Source organism: Cricetulus griseus, chromosome 6 (assembly GCF_003668045.3).
Source record: "Cricetulus griseus strain 17A/GY chromosome 6, alternate assembly CriGri-PICRH-1.0, whole genome shotgun sequence".
Classification (NCBI taxonomy): domain Eukaryota; kingdom Metazoa; phylum Chordata; class Mammalia; order Rodentia; family Cricetidae; genus Cricetulus; species Cricetulus griseus.
The window spans coordinates 103,263,845-103,279,954 of record NC_048599.1 but is presented as its reverse complement, the minus strand read 5'-3'; the positions used below and the strand labels follow the sequence as shown (position 1 = coordinate 103,279,954).

Genomic DNA, 16,110 nt, shown 5'->3' with positions numbered 1-16,110 from the left:
GACTTAATCTTTAATATTGATGTTTTCCCCTCAAGTATTTGTATTTAAAAAGACCTCATTATATAGACTCAACTGAAATTCTGATCTCTTTGTAATATATTTGAGACATGGTCTCACTATGAAACACAGGCTGGCCTTCAGTTCACAGCCACCTACCTGTCTTTGCCTCCAGTGTTCCGGGACTAAAGACATGCCACCATGCCCACCCAGATTTTTGCATTTTTAAAAAATTAATTTTTCTGATTGTCTGTATGTGAGTTTTTGGTTGCACGTATGTAGGTACACCACATGTGCAGTACCCACAGAGGCCAGAAAGGGTGTTGAATGCCCTGGAACTGGAGTTGTACATGTTTGTGAGTCAGCATGTGGGTGCTGGGAACCACACTTGGATCACTCTTAACTGCTGAGCTATCTCCCCAGGCTCCAGGTTTTAATCTTTTAAGTTCATCCATCTGAACCTTAAGCTATAGTTGTTTAGGTGCTGTTTACACCTAAACAAAGCACCCTAACAGGGAAGAACCAGGGAGTGATTCCTTGACTTCCCCTTCCATCCTGGGGTTTGCCAGCACTGGTCCCTCTGAGAACTGAAAACAGGAATACAGCTCAGTCGTGGGGGCAGAGAAAGTTGGAAATTGATTGGAGGGACACGCAGTAACAGTTTAGAACATAAAAATAGTTAGTACTAGTGGGATGGCTCAGTGGGAAACATGCTTGCCTTACCACCCCAATGCCATCATTTGATCCTCAGATCCCACATGGCAGGAGAGAGCCAACTCCTGGAAGTTGTCCTCACCTCCACAGGTACAAAGTTATCTGTGTATGTCTGCACTCATAAACACACAAATAATAGTAATATAGAAAATCAGTAGGAGAAGCCAGCACCTCTGCATGTTATTAGTGCAGGACACTTATGTTCACACAAACACTGAATAACATGCTGTGAGGAATGCCACCGAAGGCATGTTTGGGAGGTGGGAGCCGTTTTTACCTTGAGCCAAGTGTTTGTGGAGTTATCCAGGTAAAGAGGGACCGGGTACTGGAAATGGTTGAACAAAGCCCCCAAAACCCTGTGTTTAAGGAACTCAGGGAAGGAGGTTGGTTCTGCTAGATAGGAGAACGACCAGGAGGCAGAGACCCACTCTTGACTCGGAAACTTTCCAGGAGCTTGGCTTTTGTCCCTAGGGCAGGGAGTGGGATGGTGGGATGGTGGGATGCTTTGAAGACTTTGGAGCAGGGAGGTGATCTGTCAGTGAGAACTAACACAGTGGACTGTTACAGATTATCTCCAGGTTCTGAACAAAGGCTGGGCATCCGTGGTGTCAAGTCCTGAGATTCCTATCTATTGCTAGTAAAGCTGCAACCCAGCATTTTCTTTCTAGTTTTGCTCCTAAACAAAACAGTGTGCTTTATATGAAATTGCTGAGAGTGGTATTGGCGAACCCTGGGGCATGACAGCAAAGAAAAGCAATATGCCTTCTCCAGACTACCGCTGTTGTTTTATAGACAGAGTAAAGGGCTTTAGGTCCAGAATTGGTACACTAAAGGGCTCAGCCTAACTCCAGCTTAATCCTTCCACACAGTGTTTTACAACCTCTCTCGGATGCCTGTGTGGATGGCTCCTCGGTGTTCTTTGGCATTGTCTTAGTTAGAAAAGTGTTTCAGGATGTGGGTCTTTGAACTGAGCTTTGTTTTCTTGTTGCACAGGCTGGTTTTGGTTATGGATTGCCCATATCACGCCTCTATGCACAGTACTTCCAGGGGGACCTAAAGCTGTACTCCTTGGAGGGCTACGGGACTGACGCTGTTATCTATATTAAGGTAATAACTGAAACTTCCTGATTTAACTGTATAAAAATATATCTTTTTTAATTTTTACAGTATATTTGTGTACAGTGAATATGCCTGGTACCCTTACAGATCAAAGTAGGCATGGGATCCCCCGGAACTGTAGTTATGAACCACCATGTAGGTGCTGGGAACTGAACCTGGGTCCTCTGGAAGAGCAGCCAGTGCTCTGGACCACTAAGCCAGGTCTCCAAACCCTTACCCAGATTTTTTTTAATGGTAAGAAAAGGTACCAATGAAAAAGTATAATGAGATTTTATTAAACCTCATGAAATGAAATGATGGTTATATGGGAATGCACCCATTTTGATAGTTGAGGGCAGTGGGGAAAGAAAGAAGATTAGGCTAAGATAGAGAATCCTAAGTGTACGGGACAGATCTGAGTTCACCCAAAGCACTGTAAAAAAAAAAAAAAAAAAAAGTGAATTTATTTTTTATGTGAAACACATGACCAGTTGTTGATCTGCTCTGTTGCTGTTATTTTCTCTTGTCCTGCCAGGCCCCGCCACCCTTCTCAGCCCCAAATAAACACAGAGATGCTATATTAATTATTAAATTTTGGCTGATGACTAGGGCTTCTTATTGGCTAGCTCTGTCTTAATTATTAAACCATTTCTATTAATCTAAGTATTTCCACGTGGTCTTGGCTTACCAGAGAATGCCCAGACCTGTTATTCCTTTGGCGGCCTACATGGTGTCTGTTTTGCAGTCTTGCTCTGCCTTCCTTTCCCAGAATTCTTGTCTCCTCATCCTCTGCAAAACAGGGTTTTATTCATCAACCAGTAAGAGAAACATATACAGAAGGACATCCCCCATCACTGCTCTTTAAAAAAGAAACAAAAGCCCACACTTGTTTGTTTATTGTGTGTGTGTTCATGTGTGTGCACATGCATGGTTGTCAGAGAACAACTTTCCAGAATTAGTTCTTCCCTTTCACCGTGTGGGTTCTGGAGATTGACCACGGTCATCAGGCCAGGGGCCAACCACCTTTAACTGCTAAGCCATTTTGCCAGGCAATAACAACACCCAACCTTTGTGTGTGTGTGAACTTGTGGCCTTCCACATGTTAGGCTAGTGCTCCCCAACTGCCAGTAAATAATTTTTTCTAAAAAAAAAAAATTGTTTTATTTGTATGAGTGTTTTGCCTGCAGGTATGTGTACCACATATGTGCCTGATGCTCCTGGAGAAGACAGTATCAGGTCCTCTGGAAGGGGCGTTACAGATGACTGTGAGCCACCATGTGGTGCTGGGAATAAAACCCAGGACTTCTGTAAGAGCAGTCAATGCTCTTAACTGCTGAGCCTTCTCCCCGGCCACCTAAAGTAGTTCTTTTAAAACTTTGGATGTATTTATTTATAGTGTGTTGTGTGTGGGCACGCATGTGTGGAGGTCAGAGGACATTGCTGGAGTCCAGGTCTTTAGGCTTCATAGCAAGCATCTTTACCTGCTTGAACCACACAAATACACAAATAAATAAATGTAATACTATTTTAAAAGCACAGGTTACATGGTTGGTGCTCTAGTTTCTTGTTCTGGCCACTAGATGGCACCTATTTTATAGGCTATGCGTAAGAATTTTGTGAAAAAAAAAAAAAAAAAAAGTTGGCCTGAAAAGATTAAATCTTTATAGCCCTGTTTGTATTTTTAACATGTCATTGTGAGGAACTTAAATATGACAATATCAGTGCAGTATTTTCAACACTAATATAACATTTTGATATATGTTTAGACTACTCAGAGCACACAGGTAGAAATTTCTTCTATTTGGGAAAAGCTAGAATACAAGCATTTTAATAGAGTCTTCACACCTAGTCACATTAAAGACCTTATCGGCACCATCAGGAGGAAATTGCTGGTTCTGGATTGTCAATTTCTTGGGAAATACCAGTGGCCTTTTGTCAAAATTCTGGAAATTCCTACTGTGAAGGCAGTACTAGGAAGTGTAGTTAGCCCTGGTTTCCGTTGTCTCCAGGAAGCTGTAGAGTGGTGAATGAATGTTTGTGTACAGGAAACAGAAATAAATGTTCAGTGACCAAAACTGACTCTAATAGTGGGAGAAGAAAGCCCAGAATTTGGGCTGGGATGTTGCTCAGTGACAGACAGCTTGTTTCACGGAACCTGTGTTCAGTCTCCAGCATTGGGCACAGGGAGGGGAAAAACAGGAGCAAGCACTGTTCATGTAAAAGCCAAGATGTCTTAGATTTAACTTGATATTTATTGATGATAATATTGGTATGTTCAGTTTTTAATTTTTTAAAAAGATTATTTTATGTGTATGAGTGTTTTGCCTACATGTATGTCTGAGTACTACATGCCTACCTGATGTATGTGGAGCTCAGATCTCATCAGGTATTTTGGACTGGAGTCAGAGATGGTAGTGAGCCACCATGTGGATGCTGGGAACTGAACCCCCGTCCCCTACAAGAACAAGTGCTTTTAACCACTGAGCCATCTCCATCCCTGTGCATTAACATTTTTAATAATACGTTACTACATAGTGAAGAAGATTGGGTTTCTTTTCATTAAATCTGTAAACTATATTAAGGTAGATACCTGATTTTTATGCTCTAACACTTAGCCAGTTTTTTAAAGTAGCTGCTCCTGGCTGGGCGTGCACTTTGCAAGAGTGTCTATTCTACCTTGGTAAATGTTTCCAGACTGGCTGGCTAGGGAATGTGAAGCATCAAATCCAATCACTGTATCATTGGTGCCACAGATACAGTAAATAGCATGTTTCAAATATGTCCACCCTGAAGACAGTATGCAGTTAGTAATTAATTGGTAAGATGCCAGTAGAATGTTGTTTACCTGTAGTCATTGTTTACCACCGTATATTGTCTCAGATAATGAATTCTTAAAATGCCTGACTTAGAGAACTTCTTTTCAACCCCAGGCTCTGTCAACAGAATCCATCGAGAGACTCCCCGTGTATAATAAAGCTGCCTGGAAGCATTACAAAACCAACCATGAAGCTGACGACTGGTGTGTCCCCAGCAGAGAGCCGAAAGACATGACCACATTCCGAAGCTCTTAGATGCACATGGGGCACCTGGAAAATCCAAATGTGGTTTTGCTAAGTTTGGAAGAGATGTGTTTGGAGCCACATTATATCAAATATGTCATTTGTGATTTTCACAATTCATGTTGCTAAAGCTCCTAAAGGATCAATTATACCAACTTTATTCTGATATGTTTGGTTAATTGGACATATTTTTAAACACTCATAGTATCAACTTCCCTCTGTGTGGTAGATTTATTGAGTGTGAAGTCTCTGGGTTTCTGGAGGAAGTTAAATATTGATTTTCAAGTTCTCATTTATTTCTGCTGGAAATAAAGAATGTGGAGTAGCTGGTTAGTGGCTCGCTTTTGGAGTTCTGTCACATGTTGGTGATAACGGCTAATTAGATGGTGTTCTCATCTTCCACGAAAGCAGAATCCAGTGGTACCAATAGGACCTTTCACGCATTGTCTGCTGAAATGAATTATCATGGCATTCTTTTATTGCAGAAGGTTGTAATGTCTGATTTCCCGCTGAGCTAAGTCCCCATCATAGGTAGTGTACTCAGGATCAGTGCAAGGGATTTTCTTTAAGAACAATGTCTCTCTGTAGCCCTAGCTGGCCTTGAAATCGACACCCATCCTTAGCATCCTGAGTGCTGCAATGAGAAGGGTGTGTCTGGTGCATAAGAGAAATGTTTATGCCCAAACAAGCAAAGTAGCAGCAGAGAAAGAACCAGGGCAAAGCACTAAGTGCCCGTACTGAACCGACTGACTGTTAAGGTTATCTGATGGAGCTTTTGAAAGAATTCGTTTTTCTGGGTCCTGCTCCAGGAATCCAGAGGCTGAAGGAAGGTTTTGGTTCTCCTGTTTCCAGGTCAGATTGCTAGACTTTAGGAGACATAATCTAAATCTCAGGCCTGGTACAATTGAAAGCAGAGTCAGGAACAGGGAGACTAGGGTGACCTTAGTCACCTTGGTTTTAAGTGGTGGCTGAGGAACATGCATTTTTCTAAAACCCAGATTTCTTTTCTTTTTCTAAATCAGAGAAAAGTCAGCTTAGATTGGCTACAAAACCCCTTTGTATCTGTGTGGTAATTTAAAGTTTGGAAATGCTTTGAGGTATTAGGACGTTATTTGTGTCAAAACACGAGCTGTGGAACCTTGGTTCTCACTCTGAGTAACCCAAAGTCACACAGACTTGGAGCTATAGCCTGAGCTATCCCTGCTGATCACTGTCATCTGTCATGGTTGTTCTTACCGCATCTGTTAAGTGATGAAGAAATACTTTGAAAATGTGCTTGGCTACTTACCTGGAGGGATCTGGGGGTTTGGTTTGGAAAGTGCTGTGAGTTAAAGCATCTCACTCTTGATAGGATTTATCAAATACTACTTCATCCCATATATATATATATATATCCAAATCATGCAGTGTGGTACAAAATAGAATTCTTGTACCAAATGATAGAAACTTGTAGGTTGAGGATGCCCAGGGTGGTCAATTCAGGACCCTCATGTGAGAGGTGAGGGGCCTGAAACTCAGGTCCTGTTGGTCCAGGGTTTTTAGCTAATACAACCAAATGTTGGAAAAGACATACCTTATACCCGCTGTTCCTAACTGAGGACTTTGTAAGAAATAATAGACTATGTTCATGAGTGACATTTATTCCGTGTATTACACTTATTAGCTTTAAATTACATTTTCTTGCAATGATGAAATATTTTGGAATCTTTTGTACAACTGTCAATAAATGTACTATTTTTACTTGTGAAATACTTTTCCTTCTCCAAAGAATTAGAAGTTCCTCCCTCCCCCATTTAAGAGCTAAGAAATGTTTTCAGACAAGAAGTAAAATAAAATTATTTTACTTCAGTCTCTTGTTAAGGTGTAGCACCTTTCGCTTTGTTATCATGGTAATGGATGGAAAATTGTGTGTGAAAATATTGGGGGGGGGGAGTTTTTTCAGAGTTGCTTTTAAAGATACCTAAAAGGTTTTTAGATTCTCAAGATGAGCTGGTTGGTCTGTCAGCAATTATTTTATGTGGTGTGGGTGTAAAAATAGATTGATGGTCAGGGAGTGGATAGCAAGTGGTTTTCATAACCTGGGCAGTTAATGAGTATGCCAGTACATTGTAGGAAAGGGATTGTAAGAATATCCCAAGCTGCAGTTTAAAATGGTAGTTGGTTTTGATGCCTTTACACTTAATAATGGTCAATATCTTCCACTGTGCAGTTTCTACATGGATGTATTGAAGCAGAATTCTACCATAGTAAAAGATGTTTTCTCAGTGACAGTAAACTGGAAACATGAATCAGCTCTTTTCAAATAAACTTGAGTCACTTAAGGAATTTTAGAAATATACTCCTGTCTTTTAAAGAGCAGCCTGTCTCACCATCAACATTCAACATTCTATAAACGTTCAAGAACTGTAACTAGGTGCCAGCAGGTAAAAGCAATGGCCACCAAGCCTGGCAACCTAGTTCCTTCCTCAGAGCACACATGGCGGAAGGAAAGAACCGACTACCCCATAAGTTGTCTTCGGACCTCCACATGTGCACTGGCACGTGGGATCCCCCACACAAAATAAAACGAAACTTCAGTTATAGCTAGGTATTTTGCACTCTCTTAACTATCTCTAATAGAGGTGTTTGAGGCAGGTTTCCAATGTGTATAGTCTAACGGGGAAGCAGGTAGTAAGTAAAGTTTGTGTGGTTTCAGTTACCCTAGGTTTTTCATTATCTAATACACTGCCAATGATTGAAATGTACTGCATAGATGGAGACCTGATGTATAATTTTGCAAAGCTATATATATAAATTTGGATAAACTTCCACAGTAGAAATAATTGTAGGAAGGGGCTTAGCCAGCACTACCTTCTACTTAATGATAATGGAGTGTCTGAACTTTTACAGTCAAGGCAGAGCGCATTCTGTTTTTCATTGATAGCACAAAAGCACCACATCTTCCTGTCACTGTTAAAATCAGTAAGGTCCAGCCAGGATGGTGGCACACCTGTAAGTGACTCACATGAGTTTGAGCCAGCCTGGTCAGCATAGGGAGTTTTGGGCCAGCCAGGGCTACATAGTCCCTGTGGTTTTTGTTTGTTTTAAAACCAATAAAGTCCATAACAATTACAGAGGGAAGGGAAAGAGTTGTGTGGCTCTGGTTAATTGGGGAGGAACCCCAGCCAGTAAACTTTGAGTTGATGTCATTAGTTTTACAAAGGAATGTGAAGCTTCAGAGGGTAGGTGGCTGGGGTTAAACTTGGTTTTTACTGGAGGAACTACTCATTATAGCTGATCAATATCTGGTCTCAATACTATTAATTTTCTCACAGTCAAACCCAAGACACTCAAAAAATAATACAACTAATGCTTTGTGAAGTTGTTTTTCTCATGTCAGCAATGAATGCATTCCTATTTTACTTAGTCCCGTCGTTCATAAACCACTGTATCATTTGTTCTACTTTTGTGTTTGGAAAGAATTAAACATTTTACTGTCCACTTTTTTTCTGTAGTCTTCATATTTCTTTAGCAAATTTTAATCATAGATTTTAATAGAAAAAGACAACATTGTCTATTTTGTTGGCTTTCTAAAGCTTTTACTCCGCTAGGGACATAAGGTGCTTGTCTTATATTCATAAGGCCCTGGATTTAAGCCCTAGTGCCATATAGGTGGTATATGCTGGCAACCCAGGGGTACGTGCCTATAGTATCTGGGTTACAGGGGAGGTGGAAGCTAGAAGATCAGAAGTTCAAGGTCATCCTTGGCTACATAATGAATTCCAGGTCAATCTGGAATATTTGAGATCCCGTCTCAAAAGAAAAGAAAAGAAAAGAAAAGAAAAGCAGTTGCTACCTTATATGGGAATACCTCAGTGAATAGTGACAACTGGCCTTTTACATTGTTAAGTGAGAGAGTTTTACCTTAGCAATGGATACTCACTAATTACTTTCCAAGATTCTGGAAGTTCCTGCAGTTGTTACTGGGACAGTGGATGGATTTATAGCTGTGGCCAAAATATTGCCACTTGCTTATCAGAAGTTTAAAAAACATTGAATCGCTCCCTTATAGCATATGAACAGTACATTTTAATTTGACTCAAACATAAAACAGTCCAGTATTCTCTCTGGTTTTGTTCTAGGAGCCTGAGATGGATGCTCTGATGGCATTCTTACTGTAACAGTGTATAGGAAGAATACCACGCGTTTAGCAGCTAGCGGACTGTGTGTAACTGTAGTACCAGATGAAATTATTTGTGCAAAAATTTATTTTTATAATTGAGGCAGTATGACACTATATCCGAAGTAGAATGGAAGAGGCAAGCAAGTTTTTTTTTTTTCTATTACAGCATGAAAATAACTGGTTTAATATGAACTGGTCAAGTCTTTATTCTCTGTGGCTCCCCGAATGCCTTGTCTGTGATAGGCACTTACATCTGCCCAGTGTGTAATGTAATGGTAATGTGTGTAATAGCACTGTCCTTTCTCAGAGATCCCTTAATACGGGCTGGGAAGCAGAGCAAACTGCATGGTCACCAACATGAGGAAAAGATAAAATACGAAGAAGATGAAAAGAGTGGTGGACAGCGCTGTGAAGATGTTTCACAGTACAAAAGAAGCACACACTCGCTGGGTGAAAATGTAGGTATAAATATTGTTTTGCTGGTAACACCAAGGATGACATTTTGGGGTCACTTCTTGAACAGCATGTACTTGAGACTCGACAAGTTGAGGGTTAGTCACATCCCACTAGAATATGATGCTCAGGAGGAAGCCAGCCAATTAGACAACACAGGCCTAGTGTCCTTCAGCTGGAAATGAGGGTGTTAGAGTTTAATGAGCAATGGCAGGAATCGGATGTGTTAATATGCAAGCTTGCTCCCACACTTTCTGGGTGGTGAAAGGTGCAAAGATTTCTCTCTTAGAACTTAATCACGGGGAGTGGATGGGTAGAGTGCATCTGTGCAAGTGTGAGAGCCTGAGTTTGTATCCCAGCACTCGCCCTTAAAGAAAGGAAAGCTGCATGCCATAGTGCACCCCTGGAGTCTCAGTGCTGAGGGAAGAGATGCAGAGGATCCCTGGGGCTGACTCCATCTAGCTGATTGAGAGCCCTAGGTTCAGTGAGAGACCATCTCAAGAAACAAAATGGAGGTTCTAGAGCCGTGGTTCTCAGCCTTCCTAATGCTGCGACCCTTTGATACAGTTCCTCCTGTTGTAGTGACCTTCAGCCACAGAATTATTGCATTGCTACCTCATAACTGTAACTTTGCTACTGTTATGAACTGTAATGTAAATATCTGATATGTGACCCCAAAGGGGTCACAGCCCACAGGTTGAGAACCTCTGTGATAGAGGAGGATACTTCTGGCATCTATATTTGCATGCGCAGGTGAGCACACCCACATACACACACTACACACGGAATCGCATGCAGTCACAGTACACGCAGTCTTAGTATCCCCGATGCCTCCCAATGACTGAATGCTTGTCCTGAGGAGGTTCACATATTTCAAGGGGCCTTTGATGTCTGAGAGAACTCTGTCTTGCTCCCCTGGGACTGCTTGGTGGCTTCTAGGGCACAGAGAATAACCTGTCTGTGGCCAATTAGAAACATCTGCTCAGGCAGCACAAGGAAACTCCCGTGCTTTTAGAAATTCTGACTTCAGGGGCAGTACAGTTGCAGGCTTAGGGTTCCCGATACAGGAGGAGCATTGGTCCTGGATGGAGTTCAGGTGTTGGTGATGATGATGTAGTTCCCCCTTTTTTTCCCTAAATGAGTCCTATATAATGTGAAATCAACTACTTAAAAATGTAATCCAAATCAAACAAAAAGTGTAATTTAAAAATTCTACTTTCAGGGATCGTTTACAATCTAATTTTATTTGGGTGCATGTGCATGCGTGCCGTGGCGTGTGTGTGGAGGTCAGAAGACAGCATTCAGGAGTCAATTCTGTCTCCACTGTGGGTTCCAGGATTGACCTCAAGTTCTCAGGTTTGGTGGCAAGTGCCTTTACCTGTAGCCCTCGGGCTGGCCTGCAGGGATGATTTCTGTGGTTTGAAGTGTGATTTGGTAGCATCCAGTACATCCACAAGGGAGTACAACTGTACTTCTACCTATTTCCAGAACATTTCCCACCCCCAAAGTAAACCCTGGACCATTGAGCAGGTTTTTTGTTTGTCTCTTTCTTTCTTTTTATCGTGCCAGTTTTCTAGCATGACCTAGTCCTGAAAACAGTACTGCAGGCTTTTTCTACAGTAGGGTAACATAAGGGTGAAACCACACTGTTAAACACACTGACATGCATGTGTGTGTGCAAGCCCCATACTCAGATGGCTTTTCTAGTTATGGGATTAAATGTCTCTCCTTGGTTGGGCTCTGTTTTTAGTTAGAAAATTCAGAGGCTCAGAGATAATTGTATATTTTAATAACCATATTTTATAATTCAAAATTTATATGAACAAAATGTAAGTCCCAAATCTATAATGATTACTGTTACTTTTTAAAATTAGTCAAGACTTTTTTTTTTTGCCACAGAACATGTACTTTGTTTTTTTTTAAATCAGTATAAGTTTTCACCATAGCATTTTCAAACAAGATTTGTTTTTGATTCTCTTCCCTACTTCTCCATCCCTGACCTACCTTGTACCCTTCCACCTATCCACCCATAACCTTTTCATGTTCATGTTTCTTGTGTCCTTGACCCCTCTGCCCTCTGCCCCACTTAGCACTTTGATTAATGGTTCCCTTTCTAGTTTCATACCCTACATGTACATTCACAGACAGCTATGTACGGCCATATAAACACAGGCTAGGTCTTCATATGATAAAGAACATGCAACTTTTATCTTTCAGAGTCCGTGTTATCTTAACACCTGCATTTTCTGAAGCAGCGACATTAATACAAGGCACCTCAAAAACAAAAGTGGAGCTGGAGAGATGCTTTCCAGTTAAGACTACTTTCTGCTCTTCCAAAAGACCCAAGTTGGGTTCTTTACACCCACATCTAGTGGATGGCCCTCAAGCACCTGTAACAACAGCTCGAGATCAGGTACAGTCTTCTGGACTTCTTGGGAACTGGCACACATGTGGAGTGTATATTCACATATACATTCACATAAAAATAAATCATTACAAACAAAAATTTCCCAGTTGACTCTGCTAGGCCCATACAGAGAAAGCATGCTTTGTTCTTTAAGACTACTTTTTCCTTCCCAGCAACTGCCAGGGGACTGCTGAATTACGACTAGCTTTCCTTAGTAATTGCTGCTGCTCTCCGGTTACCCTGCCGCCCCCTCAGCACCAAGAGTGCGAATGTGCTTTCTTCATGATGTGTGTGGCTCTCTCTTTGTCCTGATAAAGCTGCCAGCCTTTTGTTTTCTGGGCATGTTAGCATCCTCCCTGGGCAGATGAGCAGTCTCTCTAGCCTGTGTTTGCATGGCTTGCATCACAAGTGGTTTCATTTCTTACTGAACAAAGATTCCATTATTGGGAATTCTGTTCTATTGTTTTGTTAGGAAAAGAAGCAAAGACTTTATACCTTTTCAATGAGCTAATTTCAGGAGCATTTAAGTGAAGTGGATCTGACTTACTGTGGCTTCAGGACTACTGCTTCAAGCGCAGAGAGATGCACTCTATTAAATAAAGGCAATGTTCTAAAAAGTTCCTAGATCACAAACAACCCAAAGAAGCAAGAGGAGGCATTCCTAGATACTAGGTTTATAAAGTGGGTAATGTATTTTCTTAAATGCTCATTATCATTGGAAGACACGATTACCCTGCTGTTTTCGTTTGCAATATTGTCCTTAAATCTAAATTATCCATTGAGCAAATTAGTGGCCCCTGCACAGAATCCATGTTTTTCTTGTGTTGAGTGCAAGTCACCATAAGCATTCCCTTGTAATTTGCATCTTTCTGGTTGTGTTGGGCCTTTTTCCTTACATCCTATGCTGTGAACTTTATGGCACATTACTTCCAGTTGGTGTCTGGGCCTGGAGAGATGGCTCAGCAGTTAAGGACGTCTTTGTGCTCTTCTAGAGGACCTGAGCTCTGTTCCAGCACCCATGTCAAGTGACTCAGACATGTGTTAAGTCCACCTCCAGGGGGTCTTCTGACCTCAGCTGGCACCCACACTCATGGATGGACACACAGACACACAGACACACACAATTTAAAATAAGACAAATCTGGCTGGGCTGTGGTGTGGCATGCTTTTAAACCCAGGTGGATCTCTGTGAGTTCGAGGCCAACCTGGTCTATGGAGCAAATTTCAGGTCAGGCTCCAAAGCTACCCAAAGAAACCCAGTCTTGAGAAAAACAAAAACAAAAACAAAAAATGAACAACAACAACAACAACAAAACCCCCAAATATTTTTAAAAAGCTGAATGATGATAAATGCGAGGTTCAGGTTAGTGGTTACAGGGTCAGATAGGGAAAAGCAATGTAGGTTTATTACTAGAAGGTAGAAGGTTGTTGCTGCATATCAGGGTCATTTCAGTATGCTGTGTAATCTGATTATTTGTGTATGTTCTTTTTAATGTGTAAGTGCATTTGCGTTCTTGGGATGGTTTAAAAAGCGGCACGTTCTTGTGGAGGACTGTGGATGTAGCTCAGGGTTAGCACTTGCCTAGCCTACACTTGGATTAATTACTTAGCAGTAAGCATAGCAGTGGCACTCACGTGTTCTGTCTCCCATGTTAGTGCTCATGTAGAGTACACTTTAAAGCAAGCAGAAAAACAGATGAAAATAACACATAGATTATGTAACAGTTGCATTTCTTTCTCATTTATAAAAACAATGTTTTCCTATTATTAAAAAATTCAGATAGCTCTTGAGAGTTAAGTAGAAACAAATTATTCCCCCCTTAGCCTACTACCGTCTACCAACCTATAGATCTATCAAGTATACGTCTTCTAAAAAACAAAACAAAACAAAAAACATAGGCTTTAATCCCAGCACTTAGGGTGCAGAGGCAGGCAGATCTTGGTGAGTTTGAGGCCAGCCTAATCTACAGAATTCCAGGCCAGCTAGAACTATACAATAAGACCCTGTCTCAAAATAACATTTAAAACATAAAACCTGTTTGTCTATCAGTATGCTTTAACATTTTATTCTCTTTCCTTTCAATAACATTTTTCATGTCGGAATCCATAATACACTGTTAGTGGACCCATAGTTTTTCATTGTATCAACTATGCTCATTGAATTAATATATTCACTTGAAAGCAATTATGAAGATTATTGCTGGTATAACAGGACACTAAGTGCTGTTCGATACATACTTTTTAGCATAGGCCTTCCCACTGATGGTTGATTCTGTTGGTCAACTTGACACCATCTAGAATCACCTAGGAGACAGACACCTGGGCATGTCTGTGAGGGAGTGTCAAGCCTGAGCTAACCTAGATGAGAAGAGCTACCCTGAACGTGGGCAGCTGCATTCCACGGGCTGAGGTCTGGGTTCATGAGAAGGAGAAAAGAAGCTGAGTACCGGTGTTCACCCCTCCCTGCTTCCTGGATGTGGAGCCATGGGACCAGCTGCCTCAAGCTGTTGCTGCCAAGCCTTCCCTCAAGATGGATTGTCCCATCAAAACATGAGCACAGGTGTCGAAGTTAGGCTCCTATTGCTGTGAAGAGACACCATGACCATAAAGAAAACATTTAGTTGAGGGTGACTTGTTTCCAGTTTCAGAGGTTCAGTCCAATATCATCATATCAGGGAACAGGGCAGTGTGTGGGCAGATGTGGTGCTGGAGCTAAGAGCGCTACACCTTGCAGGCAACAGAAAGCTGACTGACTTTTACATTGAGGGAAGCTTGAGTAAAAGAGACCTCAAAGCCTGCTCCCACAGACATACTTCCTTTAACAAGGCCACACATCCTAATAGTGCCACTGGCTTTGGGGACCATATTTTTTTCATACCACTACAAGTAAATTCTCCTTCCTTAAGCTGCCTGTGCAATGAGACAAAATTCAGAAGGTGCCAAGTACCCCTGTCGGGGTGGGGGGGCTCAGGATGGGACCCAGGATCCCATAGATGCGAAGAACAACTCCACTACTGAGCTAATTCTCCAATCCCCAGCCCCCCCTTTTTTTAAGATTTTATTTATTATGTATTATGTATACAACATTCTGCTTCCACGTATATCTGCATACCACAAGAGGGCACCAGATCTCGTAACAGATGGTTGTGAGCCACCATGTGGTTGCTGAGAATTGAACTCAGGACCTCTGGAAGAGCAGTCAGTGCTCTTAACCTCTGAGCCATCTTTCCAGCCCCTCCCCAGCTCTTTTTTAAGTGAGATGTCTGAGCACTCAGGCAGTGCTCCTGAACCTGATTGGCCCCTGGAATCACTCAGCATCATGAGATACAAAGGTTATAAACATAAGCCTGGGAAAGAAAAGTCAGAGCCTGAGATTAAGAGAGACTTTTGAAATACCCTCGAAACAAGGACAGCATTCTCTTTAGTTGTTTGGAAGAAGATGGCCAAATGTGTTCCCAGCAGGCAGGGGCTATCTGCATTGGCCAAGGATGAAGTACCAGTGTTGACCAGAAGGGAGAATGCAGGGATATATGAGGGTGTTTGCATGGCTTCTCTCACTCACTCCTGTGCTACTATAGGGCTCTGGGGAAGGGGTTCTGCAGGGATGGGTGAGGATGTCTCGGACTGCTGGACTTTTACATTGCTACAATGTCCTTCTTTCTGAATACGAGGGAATCCTTGACTTGACCCTTTCTCAGCAGCACTCTTGTCTGTGCTTGGATTTCCGAAGAGACTTAGAGCATCTCCCTCCAGCATGGGGGGAGTAAATTTTCATGCTCAGAGTTGAAAGAGGAAGGGAGGCAGGGGTGCAACAGGATCAGAGAGAACAGACAATGCTACTCAGAGCCATTTATCCCTCATATAATTTTTATGACCTGACTTCCCTCCAGGCCTAAGTTATATTTTTTTAATGTCCTAAGTTACATGCTTCAGATGTTTAAAAAATCATTTTCTTTGCTTTTCTACTCTAACATCCTTCCCCAAGGCAATGGATGCACTGATTAAATGAATTGAGGACAAAGAGCAAAAGAAATTCAGAGAAGGAATCTCAGATAGCATCTCAAAATATTATCCCCCCACAGTTACATCCAAGGACACTAACGGGACCTGGGGGTGAACGCAATGAAATCTTGTAATAGTCTTTGATGGCTCATGGAAAATGGAAAAAGAGTAGATGATCAAAGACAGGGTCAGCATTTTTCAAGTACAAAGGAAGAGGA

The 16,110-nt window shown here is 41.7% G+C and overlaps 1 protein-coding gene across 3 annotated transcripts in view; it reads left to right on the top strand.

The window, feature by feature from the left end:
• Positions 1-8,353, top strand: part of Pdk1 (pyruvate dehydrogenase kinase 1) — a 29,641-nt gene extending 21,288 nt beyond the window's left edge. The window contains exons 10-11 of one of the 3 annotated variants that reach the window (XM_027420192.1): positions 1,705-1,818; positions 4,740-8,353. In XM_027420192.1, the coding sequence (XP_027275993.1) occupies positions 1,705-1,818; positions 4,740-4,880 (255 nt within the window). In that variant the 3' untranslated portion in view covers positions 4,881-8,353. The remainder of the gene's footprint in view (positions 1-1,704; positions 1,819-4,739) is intronic. The other 2 variants (XM_027420193.2, XM_035446330.1) reach the window with 2 other exon arrangements.
• The last annotated feature ends 7,757 nt before the right edge of the window (positions 8,354-16,110 follow it).